Source organism: Neovison vison, chromosome 5 (assembly GCF_020171115.1).
Source record: "Neovison vison isolate M4711 chromosome 5, ASM_NN_V1, whole genome shotgun sequence".
Taxonomy (NCBI): Eukaryota; Metazoa; Chordata; class Mammalia; order Carnivora; family Mustelidae; genus Neogale; species Neogale vison.
In genome coordinates, this window is record NC_058095.1 from 68,961,470 (window position 1) to 68,977,696 (window position 16,227).

Consider the following 16,227-nt stretch of genomic DNA (forward strand, 5'->3'; position numbering starts at 1 on the left):
GGCGGCGGGAGGGACCCGGCTCTCGCCTGGGGGGACCGAGCCGGAGTGGGTCCGGGTTTCCCGGGTGGAAGGCGGGGTTTGATAGACAGAGGAGGAGCCGGATTTGGGGCCAGCAGGGGCGAGGCTTGTGCTTGACAGGCAGGGCAGGTCGGTGTTTGATAGGCAGGGGACGGGCCCCGGAGACGGACGGGCCAGTCGGCGTGCAGGGGCGGGGCTTACGTCGGCGCCATCCGGCCGGGGCCCCAGCGGCGCTGCCCAGTCTGGCTCCGGCACCGCCCGTCCTGGACGCGTATTTGCCGCCGCCGCCGCCGCCGCCGCCGCCTCAGCACCGCCGTCGCGCCCGGGCCCCCTGCCCGCAGCCATGAGCGCTCTCCGCCCGGGTAGAGCCCGCCGACCTCTAGATTAGTTCTGCCGCCGCCCCTGGACCCGCCTGCACCATGGAATCGCCCGCCTCCAGTCAGCCCGCCAGCATGCCCCAGACCAAAGGTAGGAACGCCTGATAGGGAGCGCAGCTTGACACCCCCCCCACACACACCGCCCCGCGCCCGTTCGGGCCCGGACTGCGGACCCCGACTTCGGTCTGTGTGATCCCACTCCAGTCCCGGACGGAGGCAGCATTCCGGTCCAGAATCCCTCCCTCTTCGGGTCTCCGTCTCAGCCTAGACCTCACCTGGACCCCAGCTGAGGCCTTGGAACTGCTCTCGGGCCCGCATTCAGGCTAAGATCTCGTTGTGATGACCCCGCTCCAGATCAGAAACCTCACTCTGACCTCCTCATTTAGGCCTTAACTGCCCCTAGAACAGGAACTCTCCCAACCTGGGTCCCTCAGTTGGATCCAGGTGGGATTCACTCTGATCTGCACCCCGCCCCCACTTCCACTCCCTGGTCCCAGAGCTGTATCCACTCTGGGATTTAAAGGATTCCCCATCCGAGCCCCAGCAGTGCTGCCCTGCTGGGGAATCTCACTGTAACCCTCTCCTACCCCCCATGTGGGTGCCCTGGCTATACTCCAGCTAAGAACTCCCTCCTCTCCCCCAACTCTGTCCATCCTTGTAGGCCCCTCATTGCTCCTTCCCTGGCGGGCCTGTGGCCCTGCAGCCTGGTCCCCAGGAACCTCTCTTGGCCTCCCACCCCACTCTAACACACGGCCCCCCTCTCCATCAGCTTCTCCTTGTCTTGACTTGCAAGCTTCTCTCTGCACTTGGAGAGCTCACCGCCTTTTGCTCTCCTGTATCTCCAGGGTTGATCCGCACCGGGTTTGTCCCTGCTGCCTCTGGGTTCTGGGCCAGCCGCTAGGCCAGGGTGCTGGCTGTGCATTGGGCTCACTCTTGTCTTCTCCAAGTAGCCGGCCTTCCTGGAAATTTTTGTGAGGTGGCGGCTGCGGCGGCAAGGCAGCAGGATTTGTCATGCGGGCGGGGGTGGGGGGGTGAAACTTGGAGGGTGAAAGGGGGATTTTGTGTGTGTGTGTGTGTGTGTGTGTGTGTGCGCGCGCTCGCGCACGCACGGAAGAGGGAAGGATGTTTTTGGCATGTTCAAGCCTCAGCAGGCTAGGCTGTGTGAGATTTCCAAATCGGACATAGCTGTAATGAATGGGCTGCCTCGTTGCTCTCTAAATCTGCTGCTGCCTCACGCCGGCAGCAGGAGTATCTCTGGACCTCAGTTTCCTTGTCTGTAAAATGGGAGTAATCACACACACCTCGTGTGGTTTTCTGGGTGTGATACGACGCAGCAAATCCTGAAGAGCTTCCAGCAGGCATGGGTGAGGAGGGGAGGAGTGCAGCAGGGCACCTGGCACACAGTAGGTGCTGAGGCAGGCACAGTTGCCCACACCTTGTTACCGTTTTCCTTGTTGGGAAGGCCTCAGCATGTGGGGTCAAGGCCTTGCCTCTGTCTGGGTTGCAGCTGCATATAGTGAGGTGGAGAAAGGTAACAGATGTCACTCAGTGGGCCTCTGCTCAGGGGCTGATCCTACCTCTTTTTCTCTGGAGGAGCCCAGGCACCAGGAGGGCCTGTGGGGTCCTGGGGAGGGTGTGGGTCCATCTCTGCCCCTGTGGCCAGCAGCTGCGGTGGCTGGGGGCCAGAGCCCGGCCGGCCCGGTGGGCAGGGTAATTACGTCTTACGTAAGTGGGAGGCCGGATCCCTGACCATTGCCCAACCACTGTGAGTAACTCAGGAGGCACTCAAGGGGGGAGGCGGCTAGGGAGGGACTTGCACTGCACAGATCTCGTGGAGCTTGGGAGCTGGGAAATCATATGCTTCTCCATTCTGGAGAACCAGGAAATCAGACACTTATTTTCTCCAGCTTGGGGTCTGTGCCTGGCTTGGTCAGTGCGGGACTTAGGACAGGTCCCTCAGCTTCACTGGGCCACAGTGTTTTCACGGGCAGAAGGAAGAGGATGGAAGCGGTGTTTGTGTTCGAATGCTCTTTCAGCTTTTCCAGGCAGGCAATACCTCACCCCAATAAAAGTTGGAGTTGTAGAGTTGTGAAGGGAGAGGGGTCCTTGGTGTGAAGGGAAAAGGGAATTTGGGGAGGCACTGTTTGATTCCCATGTGCTGTGTGACTTGAGTCCTGGTGTTGCAGTCTCTGAGCCTCTCTGCAGAGAGAGAACCAAGGTGAATTTCCAGTTTGTGGGTCCAGGTAATAGATGGTGTTGGTGGGTTAGATGGAGGTTCAGGAGCCTCTGCAAGGCTCAGGGACCTCGTCTGCCTCTTTGGGGTCTGGGGAAGGATATGGTGGGGAGCCATAATACCTCCTCATTAAAATCCTGAGACTTGTCACTTATCAAGCTTTTTTTCATGTTCCATGTTCTCTCCCATTCATTCCTCCCAGCCCCATTTAGAGATGGGGAAACTGAGGCTTGGAGGTGGTTAGTGCCTTGCCTAGGGCTCATACAGTTGTGACAGGTGCAGCTAGGGCTCTGTCCACGACTGTATATCTCCAGAGGTCTCCCCAGTGCTCCTTTATGTTCCATTCTGTGCTTAGCTGGTGGGACCCACCCTCCCTGCACCCCATCATCCTAGCTGTTGGGACGCTCTGTTATGCCTTGAATCTGGGTCCTCTCCAGGGCTAGCCTGACCTGGCACAGGGCCTGAGCTGGAGGTGATGCCTCTTGTGTGCACAGCCCTTTACAGTTGGGACATTTTATATTCATTCAGCCTGACCCATCTGACAGATGAAGAATTGGGGCCAGACAGGGGAAGTGGCTGGACTGAGTCCACAGAGCTGGGATTCTTAGCGGGGGCCCTCCCCATCCTGGGCCCAGGGCCTTCCAGTACCGTGCTCTTCTCAACCTTCTCAGAGGAATCTGAACAAAACAGGGCGTGGTTGGTACTTGACCTTAAGGAGATTTACCTTTGAGCTTCAGCTTTGAGCTTCCTGCCTCACAGCTGGTGTCCTGCTCTGTGCTCCATGCCACAGGCCTGGGGAGTTTTCCATGAGTCTTTGAGGCCCCAGGTCCCTCATCCCTGCAGGTTTTCCCCCAGCCTCCTTGCCCACATGCCATCTTTGGCTGGAGTCAGAGGCCAGCGGCAGCTGGCGCTGGGGCCAGTGGTCAGGGGCACATTTGCTTGGCGTGGTTTGGGTCTGCTGCTTTAAGCCACATGTGTCCTTGGGGGTACCGTATGCATCCTGTCACCACCCGCACTGCACTGTGAGTGCCGCCCATGCAAACGTGTCATGGTTGATCTTCACATCGCTCCTGCTGACCAGTGGGGACACTGAGGCTTCAGGAGAACTGTCTGTGTCCTGGCCCTGCCTGCCGTGACTACTGTCCCCCCCTCAACCCCCCGTCCAGTCCCGCTCCTGCTGTCGGAAAGACTGGAGGGTGACACCTTGGGGACTTCCCCCACCCCTGGTGTGACGCACAGGAAACTCTCTATCAGCCAGCCCATGGCTCCAGGCCTGAAAAGAGCAAAGTTCTCAGTTGCCTGTGTGGGGAGAAGGCTGGGGCAGCAGGAGGCTTCCGGTGGGTGAGTCAGCGGGCACTGGGTGCTGACTCACCCGCCGGGCATGCCAGCCCAACTGGCTGCTGCTTAAAGGGGCGATGCCTGCTGACTGGTGGGTTGGGAGGGGGGCTGTGAGCCCCGGCCTTGCAGGTCAGCATAGAGTCCTCAGATGGGCATCAGAGGTGGCCCCCTTCCTGGACCTCAGACTAGGTTGGGACCTCTGGGCAGGCCTTCCCCGGCTCTGCTCCCGCCCCGCCCAGGAACTTCCTCTGTTAGGCAAGAGCCCTGCTTCCTCTTGTTCACAGAACAGAAGCAGGTGGCAGTGGCCATGCACCGCCCTTGCCTAGGGAATCCTCTGGTCTGCTGGGGGCTCTGGGAGGTTGGGGAGGAGAGGTGGTATGGGGTCGGCCTGAGCTCCTGGGGTGGAGAGGTGACCGTGGTCCAATTTCAGGGCAGGCTCTTTTGCTGTGTGATGTTGGCAAAGTTACATTCACTGCACTCTGTGAATGATTGCAGTGCCCTGGGCATGGCGCACCTATCCCATGAGAGGCCTCAGCTTCCTCATCTGCAGACTGGGAATAGGGACTTTTCCTGCCTGTCTGGCTGGCAGCCACAAGGATGGATGCTGACAGCCTCCTTCCAGTCTTGCTAAGTGTTAGGTAGTAGGCCGGCCAGATTGGCCTCAGTCCCCAAAGAAACTCAGCTAGACAGGAAGGAGGTGCAGGGAGTAGACAGGCCTGTGTTCAAATTTTGACACCCTTCACCGCTTCCTGACTTCCTCTTGTGCCCTCTCTGACCTTTGGTCTCCTTTTCTGTATCGTGGGAGTGAACACTCCTCCCTTGCAGGGTGGTGGTAGAGATTGGAGACAGTGTCTGTCTAATGTGTGGCATCTGTTATTATGTTCTTATTGTTATGGTCATGGCTGGTATTTGGCGATGGGTGAGTAAATAGAACCCTGGACTCTGGAGATGGGCTTGTAAGTCCTGTGACACGAGGACTCTGACACTGGCTGCAGGGTCCTATAATACCAGCTACAAGGTACCAGACTCTTTCCCCACTGGTCCACAGCTGGAGTTGGGGCCTCCCATTGCCTCTTGGGCCTTCCTGGGGAGGCCTGTGGGGAGTAGAGGGGACTGTGGCAGGCCTCTTTGCAGGTCTGCTCTCCTGAGCACAGGGGAGTGTGGGTTGGGGAAGTCCCTCAGTTGGTAGAACTTCACATGTCAGGTACAGTGCTGGCTGTGGGGATATTGGGGTGAGCAAGGAGCACCCTGACTCTCAAAGAGCTCTGCCTTAGGAGCAGGAAGAGGCTTTGGAATCCAGATCCAAGGTCAGGTATGTCCGTGGATGGGGGTCAGGTGAGAGGGAGCAGTGGGGTTGTGGGTCCAGGCTGGGTGCAGGGCCTTGGCAGCCATGCAGAGTATTGTCAGGGTCTCAGGTGGGGTGCTCTGTGTCCCTGTTTGTCCCAGAGGAAGAACGCTGGGGATGGCACAGAAAAGGCCGTGCACAGAGCCCTACCCCCCGGCCAGATGGGGTGATGAGGCAGGCCTTGAGCTCAGCTCCCGAGGTTGGGGCTTACAGCCCTCTGGGGACCATCCTTCTCCACATGGCCCACATGAGTCAGGATTGCTTGCCCGGCTGCTTCTGTCCATGCCCTCCCTAGCACTGAGCATGGAAACCCCAAAAAGCTTCATATAAAAGGCATGAAGAATTTACAGGGCTGGGCAGTGGCAGCCTGGTAGGTTGCCTGCAGCTCACAGACAGCAAGCCTGGGAGCTGTGTCCAACTTGGGAGAGGGTCATCAGGCTCACCCTGTAGGGCCATTGTCCCCCTTTCCCTCCTGAGAGGTCCCTGTCACCTCTCCCTGCCCCGAGGGTCCCTTTCTGGGCTGTCACGGCTGAACTGGCATTCCAGGGGCTGTCCTGGCTTCTCTGCCCTTCTCCCAACTGGTGCCCTGCTCCTGGGCAGCTCAGCATTGACCCTGTTGACGCCTCTGGGCTGAACCCCAACCTGGCAGGTGGAGTCTTCCATTCATTTTAAACTTTTCAATTGAAGCATATCACAGATCCCAAAAACATATATAAAATGTACCTCTGTATTTTAATGAGTAAAAATAAAATGAAATCTGTGTACCCAATACCCAGCTAAAGAAATCGAATATAACTGTACCCCAAAGCCCCTCCCAGAATTGTGCCTCCCTGACAACTGCCCTGACTTTTGTATTAAACTTTTTTTAAAGATTTTATTTGAGATAGGGGGAGTGAGGAGAGTGAGAAAGCACAAGCACAGGGAAGGAGCAAAGGGAGAGGAAGAGGCTGACTCCCTGCCGAGTGGGGAGCTCGATGTGGGATTCGATCCCAGGACCCTGGGACCATGACCTGAGCTGAAGGCAGATGCTTCACCGACTGAGCCACCCAGGTGCCCCTGTATTAATCACTTCTTTATTGTTTTTTGAAATTGAGTTCTAATGTACGAGGGGCATAGTGACGCTCACCATCCTTCAGAAGGGGGCCTACACTGCTGTGGTGGTGGGGAGAGGCTGCAGCCAGCTGGCTGGGTTCACGGCCATCTCCTGCACTCACAAGCTGTGGGGCCTCAGTCTGTATCATGGGGACGATCCTAGAACCTAAACGGCAGGGTCGTGGTGAGGCCTCAGTGCACTGGTGTATGCAAGGGCTGAGTATGGGGCCGGCCCAGAGCTAGTGTGGCTGAGTGTGGACAGCTGTCCTTGTTGCTTCACGTGGGTCTGAAACTCCCGGGCTGACTGTGCGGGGTGCAGCCAGTGTAAGGGGAACCTGGTAGCTCTTGACTTTCCTCCTCCACGTCACGTTGCTATTGCCACCATCTTCTGTGGTGCATCCTCAGGATCGCGCAAGCCGGTGGGTGGGAGGTGACCTGGGAGGGGCCTTGGGTGTCAGGGGAGATGTGGAGAGCTGAGGAGCGTTTCTGTGTGCCACTAAGTAGGGGCTGGCGGTCGGAGGTCTGCCCGAGACTGCTGTGGGTGTGGGGCAGGGGCATGTTCTCTGCCCTCCCTGTCCTTCAGTGTCTGTGTCTCGGTCTTCCACTTCACCTCCTGCCTCCATACTAGTGGCACAGCATGCTCAGGCCCGTCTGCCTGGGGCAGACCCCGGGGTGGTGCGGGGTGGGGGGACCCTTGCTGGGTGAGCCTGTGTGCGCTTCCGGGGGGAGGGGCTGCTTGGAGGCCCAGCTCTGTGCCACCTCCCTCTGTGACCTCCTGGGTGAGTGTTCTCATCTGAACGGAGGGAATGAAACACCTCTGCTGTTGAGAGTGGGGAATGATGCGATCTCTCCAGTTCAGGGACGCCTTGTGTGCTCATTTAATGCTGAATTAGAACCTGAGCTACGTATTGGCCTTTTTACCATCGAGAATACATTTTAGGTCTTCTACACATTGAACCCATGTTTTATAAGATTTTGTTTCGATGCAAATGATAATAAAAGCAAGAATGGCCTTTTTAAGGAAAGGGGCTTTTATCATTTTGCAGGAGCAGGCGTGTGGGGCCCGGCAGTGCCTCCTGGTGGCCTCGGTGACCTCCCAGTGGTGAACTGTGAGAGCTTAGCCCACTAGCCTGAGCAAGAGGAGTGTCCCATCTCCCCGAGGCCCTGGGAAGGTTAGATGTCACTCCAGGAATATTCCTCCCTAGGCATAGTCTCTTGAAGCCCGGAATCTGCAGTCTGGGGGTTCACTTGGCAGTCTGGGGCCCACCTTGGCAATGGAAGGCCTTGCGGCCAGGGTGGCCACTGATCCGACCCGTTTTGTGCCAGACACTTCCTGCGCAATGTCTCATTCAGCTGTTGTGGTTACCCAACAACATGGGGTGTCGTCAGCTCTCAGTCTGACAAGTATACTGGCCTCGAGGGGGGAGTGACTTATCCAAGGTCACACAGGTCTGTCTGAGGTCTGTCTTAATAACCCCTGACTCTGGCTCACCTGTCCTGGAGATCAAGGTCATTGAACTCCCCAGGACATCTGGGAGGAAACAGGCTCAGGGAGGAGGTGTGCTTGCTGGTGGTCACATAGCAGCTCAGCAGCTCAGGTCTCCTGGTGCCATAGCCTGTCCTTCTGCACTCACTGCCTATTGGCCTCTACCACCGTGGTGTGGCAGATGGTCTCGTGGCTGCAGATGAGGTATGTGGAGCCAGGATCAGGGGGCCTGAGAGGTTGGGGTCTGTGTTTGAGTGCCGGCATGGGACTCTGCGCAAGTCTCCATCCAGGTCCCTGGCCTGCAAGTCTGCAGTGGTTGGCCTCTGGGGCACCATCCAGGGCTGAGCAAATCCTGCTGAGCGCCCCCAGGAAGGATGCCAGCGAGCCTGGCTCCCCGTTTCACAGGGAGGAGGAGCCTGAGGCCCAGACCTCCAGCGGCCCCAGGCACAAGTTTCCACAGGGCTTCTTTCTTCCTTGTTCTTGCATTTAAATTCCTTCCATGGAACCAGCTGACACTGCATGTGGTTAGGAAAATCTCAAAGGTGCAGGAAGGTGGTCTGTTGCTCCTTGGACTCCTCTGTGAAGAGACCGATGTTCTCTCTCTCTTGAAATCTGCACACCACCTCCTGCGTGGAGAGTGCTTAGCATGTCACCCTGCCCAGGGGCCCGCTGGACCCTTGCCGGTTCCTGGGGGGGGGGGGTCTCTTTGTTTTACAAACCCTGCCTCAGTGCCGTCCTCTGAAGAGTGGAGAGCCTGTTGTCCCCGCCGCCTGGGGCTGCTGCAGTGGTCCACGGAGACAGGAGACGGGATCCAAGGCTTAGCACTGGCCAGGCACATGACAGGTGCTCAAAGATGTTGGCGGTGCTATGTTCTCTCTCTCTCTGGCGGGAGTTCCCCGAGGTGGGCTTCCTGGGTCAGTGGGTGCTTCGATAGGGCCAAGTTGTCTTCATGTTGGTGGCCCTGTGAGCTCACACAAGTACCGGCACCATGGGGCCAGACTCTGTGCCTCGGGGTCCTGCACCCCAGCTAGGAGCGGGCCTCCCACCCCACACCCTCCAGTCGTGCACCCCCCCACCCCACCCCGTGCGCTTCTCCCCTGCCCCTGACCCTCTTGGCGCTAGAACTTTCCTCCTCCTTGCCCGCTGTGTGTCGGCCTCAGCTCAAATCCCACCTCAGAAAGGTCCCCATCCCTGGCTTATAAACATTACACCCACAGGCTTTGTCTGTTAGTTGCTGTTTGCCTGTGGTCCTGGCTCCCGTCAGCCCCGGGTTTGGCCCTGGTGCATTCTCGGCTGTTGGGGCTGGGGTTGCGCTGGGAGCTGTGGAGCAGCATCTCCGGCCCAGGCCTCCTGGGTACCAGTGGCATTGCCAACAGTCATAGCCGCTTGTCCGAGGTGGGAGCCTAACAGTGGTGGGGGGCGGGCAGGGGCCCGACTGCTCATTGTCCAAGGGGCGCGCACTGGGGGGGGCAGGTGCAGAGTCCTTCCCTCCTGCTCTGTGGATGAGGAAGACCCTGAGAGGTGGAGGGAAGGGCGTTGTCAAGGGCCTCAGATGCCAGGGCCTGCCCGGAGGGCCAGCACTCAGCCGGCGAGAGGGCAGGGCCAGGGGGTTGAGGGGTCCCCACCTGTAACCTGTTGCTCACCTGTGGGGTGGAGCCCACAGCGCCCATGGCAGGTGCCACATGCTTGGTGTTCAGTAAGTAATAGAGCCCTTCATCTGCTCTAGGACCTTGGGGACAGGGGGCCGCAGTGCTAGGGATCCAGCTGGCCCCCTGCCTGGGGGAGGCAGGTCTGTTCTTGCTCCCCGCCAACACTTGGTGGCAGTGGCCCCTGAAAGCTCCCCAGAGGCCTTCTGTGGGAGGGATGCCACAGGGTGGAGACTCCAGCCTGACATATGTGGGCCTGAGCACCCAGCCCTGCCATTCGGCTCACCGTCTCTGAGCCTCAGTGGTACTGTCTGTGAACTGGGTGCCCTGAGCGCTTCACCTGGACTCGAGCACAGACCAGCAGCTGGGGCTGGTGTGAGGTCTGCAACGATCGGAGATCACTGGGGTCAAGTGGGGGTGTGGGCTTTGGCTCATGAGAGCCCCCGACACCAGCTGTATGTTAGCTGCCTGTGTGGCAGGAGTAGCTGGGCCCAGTTGATCTTTCTCTGAGGGACCCGCATAGGATAGAGGCGACGAGCCAAGTGCAGCAGGGGCTGGGAGGGGGCATGGCAGCCTGGGGCCTTCCGGCCTCCCACATCTGCAGGGCTGGCCCAGACACTCAGGGCCTAGGACTTCTCTAGTGGACAGCTTACCAAGCAACCAAAATACCCCAAAGGTGTGTGTGGGGGTAATAAATTGGGAGCAGTTGGTGTTGCTTTTGACACTGGAAATCAGGGGTTGCGACCCAACATGACGACATGTGGGGGGCTCCCTGTGTGTGTGGAGGCCCCCGCAGCGTCTGTGGTGAGGGACGCACCACCCCTCCCCCTCCCACTGTGGACAGACCCTGAGAGCAGGTGGTACTGTCCAGTCTGTTTCCCCTCTCCCCGAGGCCTCAGGGTAGGGTTGACACAGGGGGTGGGGAGACCCCTCTCTCAGGCTTTCTGTTGATGTTTGGTCTTTGGAGCTACACAGACCTGTCTTTGTGTCTGCTCCCTACCAGACACTCACTGTGTCACCGTGGTCAAGCCACACCTCCTCTCTGATCCCCTTGGTATCACAGGTACAAGAAAACACTTTCCTGTACAGAGCGGCTGTCTAGGGCCGAAGGCCTAGTGTTATTTGGGGTCCTGTGGGTTTCCAGATGGCTCCGTCTAATCTTTGCCTGTCAGGCACCACCGCAGTGTGGCCCTGATAACTTCGGAGGACACGCCTAGTAACCCGAGGCTCACTGTGGGTCCATTATCCCCATTGCACAGTTGATCTCTGACACCCAGAGAATTTAAGGCACTTGCTTGAGGGCATACAGCTAGGAAGAGGCAGAGCTGCAACTTGAACCCAGGCTGCCCGACTCAAGTCAGTGTCCATAAATGTTTTCTTAGCTGCCCCTGAAGTAGTGACTATAGAACCATGACTTGTGAGACGTGACAGAAGCAAAGCCAGTGGGACACAGTGAGAGGCAGGGACAAGGGAGCTTAGCTGGAGTGATCAGGAAAGCCGCTTTGACTAGGCGAAAGGTGAGGATCATATACCAGCAGGGATGGAGCTGCAGGGAAGAGCGCTCTAGGCAGAGGGAACAGAATGTGCAAAGGCACTGCGATGGAACAGAAGGCGGCTCATTTAAGGAATGGTGAGTGGGAGGAGATGAGAGCAGGGCCAGGCAGAGGTAGGAGTTGTGGGAGCCCGGGGTGCCTCTCTTTGTGGTCTTGTCCTGTCGTTCAGTAGCCGAATTCCTTATTCTCTGCCTGTGGTGGTGTTGAGAGGTTGGAGAGGGCCGAGGACACACAGAAGCCTGGCACTGTGCCCACCAGTGCCAGAGGCCCCGCAGGCTGAGGCTGGCAGGCTTGTTGTGGTTTGCTGGTGGCTGCCCGTGAACCTTTGTTTGTTGTGGTGACGGTCGTCATATCGGGCCCACACCTGGGCAGCCCTGGGCCGCCTGGCCATCTGGGCCTGGCACTGACGTGAATGGCAGACAGTGGCGGTGGCTGGTGGCCTGTGGCCTGTTCCTGAGCTGTCTTCAAGATGGCCTCACCCACTCCCTCTGACAGCTGGGGAGTTGCTGCACAGAACCTATGTCCCTGGCAGGCAGATAGGTGAGAAGGCCAGGACCCTACTCCTTCTTCCCACCCAGCCCATGTACTTGGAGCAGCCTGTGTCCTGCCCCAGAAGGAGGAGCATGTGGGAGATCTCATGTACTGAGGGCCTCGTTCCTCTTTCACCCACCTGGCCTGGCCACAGGCATAGAGGCTCCCTTGACTACTAGGGAAACTGAGGCCTGGTGAAAAGGGGCCCATCTCATGACATTTGCAGATCCTAGGGTGGGAGATGGGTGTGCAGGTTAGGGCCAGGGAAAGGTTAGGGAAGGCCAAGAGCAGGTAGTGTGGGGGGATGTGCTGTGAGCCCCAGGAGACCATCTAGTGGATTGTTTTTGTTGTTGTTGTTTTTTAGGGTTTTATTTATTTATTTGACAGAGGGAAGGAGAGAGATCACATGACCACACACGCAGGGGGAGCAGCACAGGGAGAGGGAGAAGCAGGCTGCCTGCTGAGCAGGGAGCCCGATGTGGGGATCATGACCTGAGCCGAAGACAGACACTTTAACGACTGAGCCACCCAGGCACTCCTGGATTGTTCATTTTTTAACATAAAATATTTTACTTTCTGGTTACAAAAAGCTTCAAGTGAAGAGTAAAAGCTCCCCATAATTCTCATTACATAGTTGGCTTTTTTCCAGCTCTGTGCAGAGGCTTGTAACAACTGTAGTGACCTGTCGTGTGGGCCATCGTATAGGGCTACCTGCTGTGCCCCAAGCCTATGCTGAGCACCTCGTAGATGATCCCACCCTGCAGGGCGGATGCGCTTACCAGAGTGCTGCTTCGAAGATAGAGGACTTGAGGGGCCGAGAGAAAGGTACCATGCCAGGTCTCATCAGGGGTCGGAGCTGGACTAGCTCAGGCTGCTGCATGTCACATGCAGCGTTAGCAATGCTGGCCTGGCCAGTGGCCTCCTCAAGCCTTGGGGCCTGCAGCTCAGGGCCCCTGCCCCTGCCACCAGGGGTCAGTGATGACTTAGTCTGACCCAGGGGCAGCACGGATGTGGCCTTTGGAACCCACAGGCCTGGATACCTTGCCTTTTCTGTTTTCCTCTTGCCATGCAGAATGTGCTGGGCCCTGGGAAACCCAGGGAAGCGTCTGGGTCCCTGCTCAGCAGATGTCACAGAGCTCTCTTTGGGGAGTACAGGAGGCCGGTCCCTCCTCCTACAGGGAGAAGCTCCCAGCAGGAGAGGGCGCCAGGAGTGGCTGGCCTGGCCTAAAGCAGTCTCCGAGTCACCAGATCTGGGAGCATCTCCCCCTGAGTCACCGCGCAGCATCTTAGTTCCCTCCAATAAAGTAAGGCTAAGAACTCCCTCCAGGGTTGTTGGAACATCTGGAATAGATGGGAAGGGCCATTTGTGTGGCCAGCAGGCCGTTGCTGGAGGAGAGAGAGACGCACTCGGCCCCTGACAGCTGGCCACGTTGTCTTATCTGTAAAATGGGATGAAAAGACCTCACACAAGGGCACCTGAATGGTGTGGTCGGTTAAGCGTTTGACTCTTGCTTTCAGCTCAGGTCATGATCTTGGGGTTATGAGATTGAGCCCCGAGTCGGCTCTGCGCTCAGTAGTACTTGGGATTCTCTCTCTCTCTCTCTCACTCTGCTTGTCCCCCCTTGTGTGTGCGCAGTCTCTCTCTTTCAAATAAATAAATAACTCTTTAAAAAATCCAAACGACAGCCACATGCCCCACACGGGAGCTCACGATTACGCAGCGGGTCTGCCCCGGCGCCGGGCGAGCGATGGTGGATCCCAGTGGGTATTATGTGTGGAAACTTGTTTCGTGCGGCCCCTGGGTTGTTCCCAGACAGGCCTGGGCTTGGGGGCAAGTCATGCTGATGCCATCAGGGTGCTGTTCTAAGTTCTCTAAAGATCACTACCATGTAGGTAGTGATCATTTGTCTTTGTCTGGTTGAGCATACAGGGACTCAGAGAAGACTGGGGACTTGCCGAAGGTCTTTAAGGGGCAAAGGTGGGATTTGAATTTGGGACAGAGAAAGCGTATGATTCGGTGACAGACGTACTCCAAGAGCTGGGGCCAGCGTGGGGAGAGCAGGGCTCCCACTGGCTCTGGGGTCGAGGACAGTGCCATCGCAGCCCTGACTTGGCAGTGGGCATGGGGCCACGTGGGTCAGGCCCTTGGGTTGCCAAGGGCTAGGCAGACCTCCCTCAGAGCAGGCATCTGGGGCCTTGGGCGGCTTCCGTAGGGAGAAGGTGCCTGCCTACACCAGCCCCAGGGCTTAGCACCGCCCCCCCCCCATGCAGATCTGGGACTCCCTTTCCACCAGGGCTCTTCTGTGGCAAGTCATCTAGCTCTGAGGACAGCTGGGGCCAGGCCTCATCTACCCAGCAGCAACAACAACCCTATCCCATCCCCTGACAGTGGTGTCAGGCCCTGCCTGGCTGCTGGGTCCAAGTATGTGGGCCTCCAGGCCAAGGAGACACAAGGTGGCTTCCGGGGCTCGTGCCTCCCAGTGTGCGGTGCACGCTCATGGCAGGTGGTGCGGGGCAGCTCCCACTTCCCCAGGGGGCAGGTGCTTCATAAGGGGCGGGGCGTGAGGTGGGCGGGGAAGGCAGAGCACATAGCGGGGCTATGCCTGGGAGGTGGGAAGGACACTCCCGCTGGAGCTGGCAAGTGGTCTGCGTGGTTTTGGGGACTTAGGGTCAAGTGCCACCTCTGTCACCTGCATTCTCAGTGACCTGGGAAAGTCACTTCCTCCTCTGGACAGTGGAGCTCCAGTCCCGGTGGCTAAGAGCGGGGGCCGTGGACTCAAGCCGGCCTCGGTCTTCCCCCGTGGGTCTGGATGTGTCCCGCCCTTGCTCTCCTGCCTGTAAGGTGTCATAGTGGCTTCTCTGGAGGGCGGCCCCCACGGAAGCTCCCTCCGCCGTGCCCAGCGCCGCCGTGTCCAGCGCTCCGGAACGTGCACTCCGCTAGCACTGCTGCACGCTGGGCTCCTGGCCACCGCTCTCAGCCAGCCCAGGAGCCATGGGCATGTGGTCTTGGAGAGGCGCAGCCCCTCTCCCGTCCTTAGGAGACTGCCTGGTGCCCTGGGAGGGAAGTGCCTTCCAGCGGTGCTCCTGAAGGGGCGGCAAAGGCGAGAACTTTGGGGGAGGGGGCGGCGAGCAATAGGCAGCAGGCTTCGGTCAGTAGCTCCCCAGCCCGCATCTGATCCAGACATCCCAGCCGCCCCTGAGAGGGGCCTCTGCGGTCCTGATGACAGATGGGGAAAGGGAAGCTCAGAAGAGGGGCGGGCAGCAGAGCTGGGACCTGAGAGGAGCTCTGTCTGCCTCCGAGGCTTTCCAGCTAGGTTAGCGCCACAAGTGGGAGCAGGAGCTGGGTCAGTTTGCTAGCACCTCTGTCTGGGGGCTCCCAGATGCTTCCTGCCTGATGGTCCCAGAGGCCAGGAGTTCCTCAAGGTGCTAGTGGGCTGGTTCCCTCTGAGGCTGTGATGGAGGGACCCGTTCCAGGCCTTTCTCTTAGCTTCTGGATTCCTTAGGGATTCCCTGGCTTGCAGATGGCCATCTTCCACTGTGTCTCCTCACATTCTCCTCCATCTGTGCGTATCTGTCTCTGTGTCCAGCTTTCTCCTTTTCTAAAGCCACCAGTCCTGCTGGACTAGAGCCCACCCTCATGACCTCATTTTTAACTTGATCATCCCTGTAAAGAACCCATCTCCAAACAGGGTAACACCCTGAGGTACCAGGGCTTAGGACTTCAACACGTGGGGTTGCTAGGGGCACAGTTCAGCCCTTACCAGGCACTTAGGACACAGGGCTTTTGCAGGGGGTGGGAGCACAGGCCCTGGCGAGCACTTTGGCTACTGGAACGTGGCCCTACTCCCTCAGGGGGTGCCCAGTGGTAGCCTGGTGTGTGCCCCAGCGGGGCAGATCTGTGATGGAGTGAGCTTCCTTGGAGGTGTGGTCTGGAGACATCTTGGGCGGCTGTCGGGTGACTGCCTGAGGCCGGCTTCCGGAAGGCCCTGTGGGGCTGGAGCCAGAGATGTCCCTGTGCGTAGAGGCACCAGGCTCCCTCAGAGCACTGCCCACACTGACTGACCCTCAGCATCTGTAACTGTGCTCGGGGCCCCTGAGGGCAGGGGGCCTGAATCATCTCTGTCCCCAGGTCTATTGCCAGGTCTGTCCCCAGGGGATGTTGACAGACTGAGCGTTGACCAGGTGCCTCACCTCTTTGTTTTAGGGAAAGCCAAAAGGAAGAAGGACTTACGGATATCCTGCATGTCCAAACCGCTCGTGCCCAACCCCACGTGAGTCTATCTCAGTTTCTCCCCTGGCTCAGCCTAGAGAGGCTTCCCGTAAGGGGTGGAAAGGAGGGGAGCAGGCAGGGGAAAGCGTGTCCCAGAGAGCACCTCCTATGAACTAGGCCCTGGGGGCGTGGCCACGGGGGCTCACAGGTGTCGCACGTCCATTCTGCATCTCCTTCTCGCCCACCTTGGGGATGGAAGGGTGAGGCTCTGGCCATGTCTGTGTGACCACGCCTTGTATGTGACACCGCGGGTGCCTGATGACAGACTGGGTGCCGTGAGGATCACCACGGCCTGCAAGCTGCCTCCCGGGCACAGGATGCGTCTTGGGCTCCTAGGC

The 16,227-nt window shown here is 58.6% G+C and overlaps 1 protein-coding gene across 1 annotated transcript in view; it reads left to right on the plus strand.

Annotated features, from left to right (window-relative positions):
- Positions 1–270: 270 nt before the first annotated feature.
- Positions 271–16,227, plus strand: part of MAP2K3 (mitogen-activated protein kinase kinase 3) — a 29,267-nt gene continuing 13,310 nt past the window's right edge. Inside the window, exons 1-2 of the mRNA XM_044249256.1 lie at positions 271–486; positions 15,824–15,890. Coding sequence (XP_044105191.1) covers positions 438–486; positions 15,824–15,890 — 116 coding nt within the window. The 5' untranslated portion in view covers positions 271–437. The remainder of the gene's footprint in view (positions 487–15,823; positions 15,891–16,227) is intronic.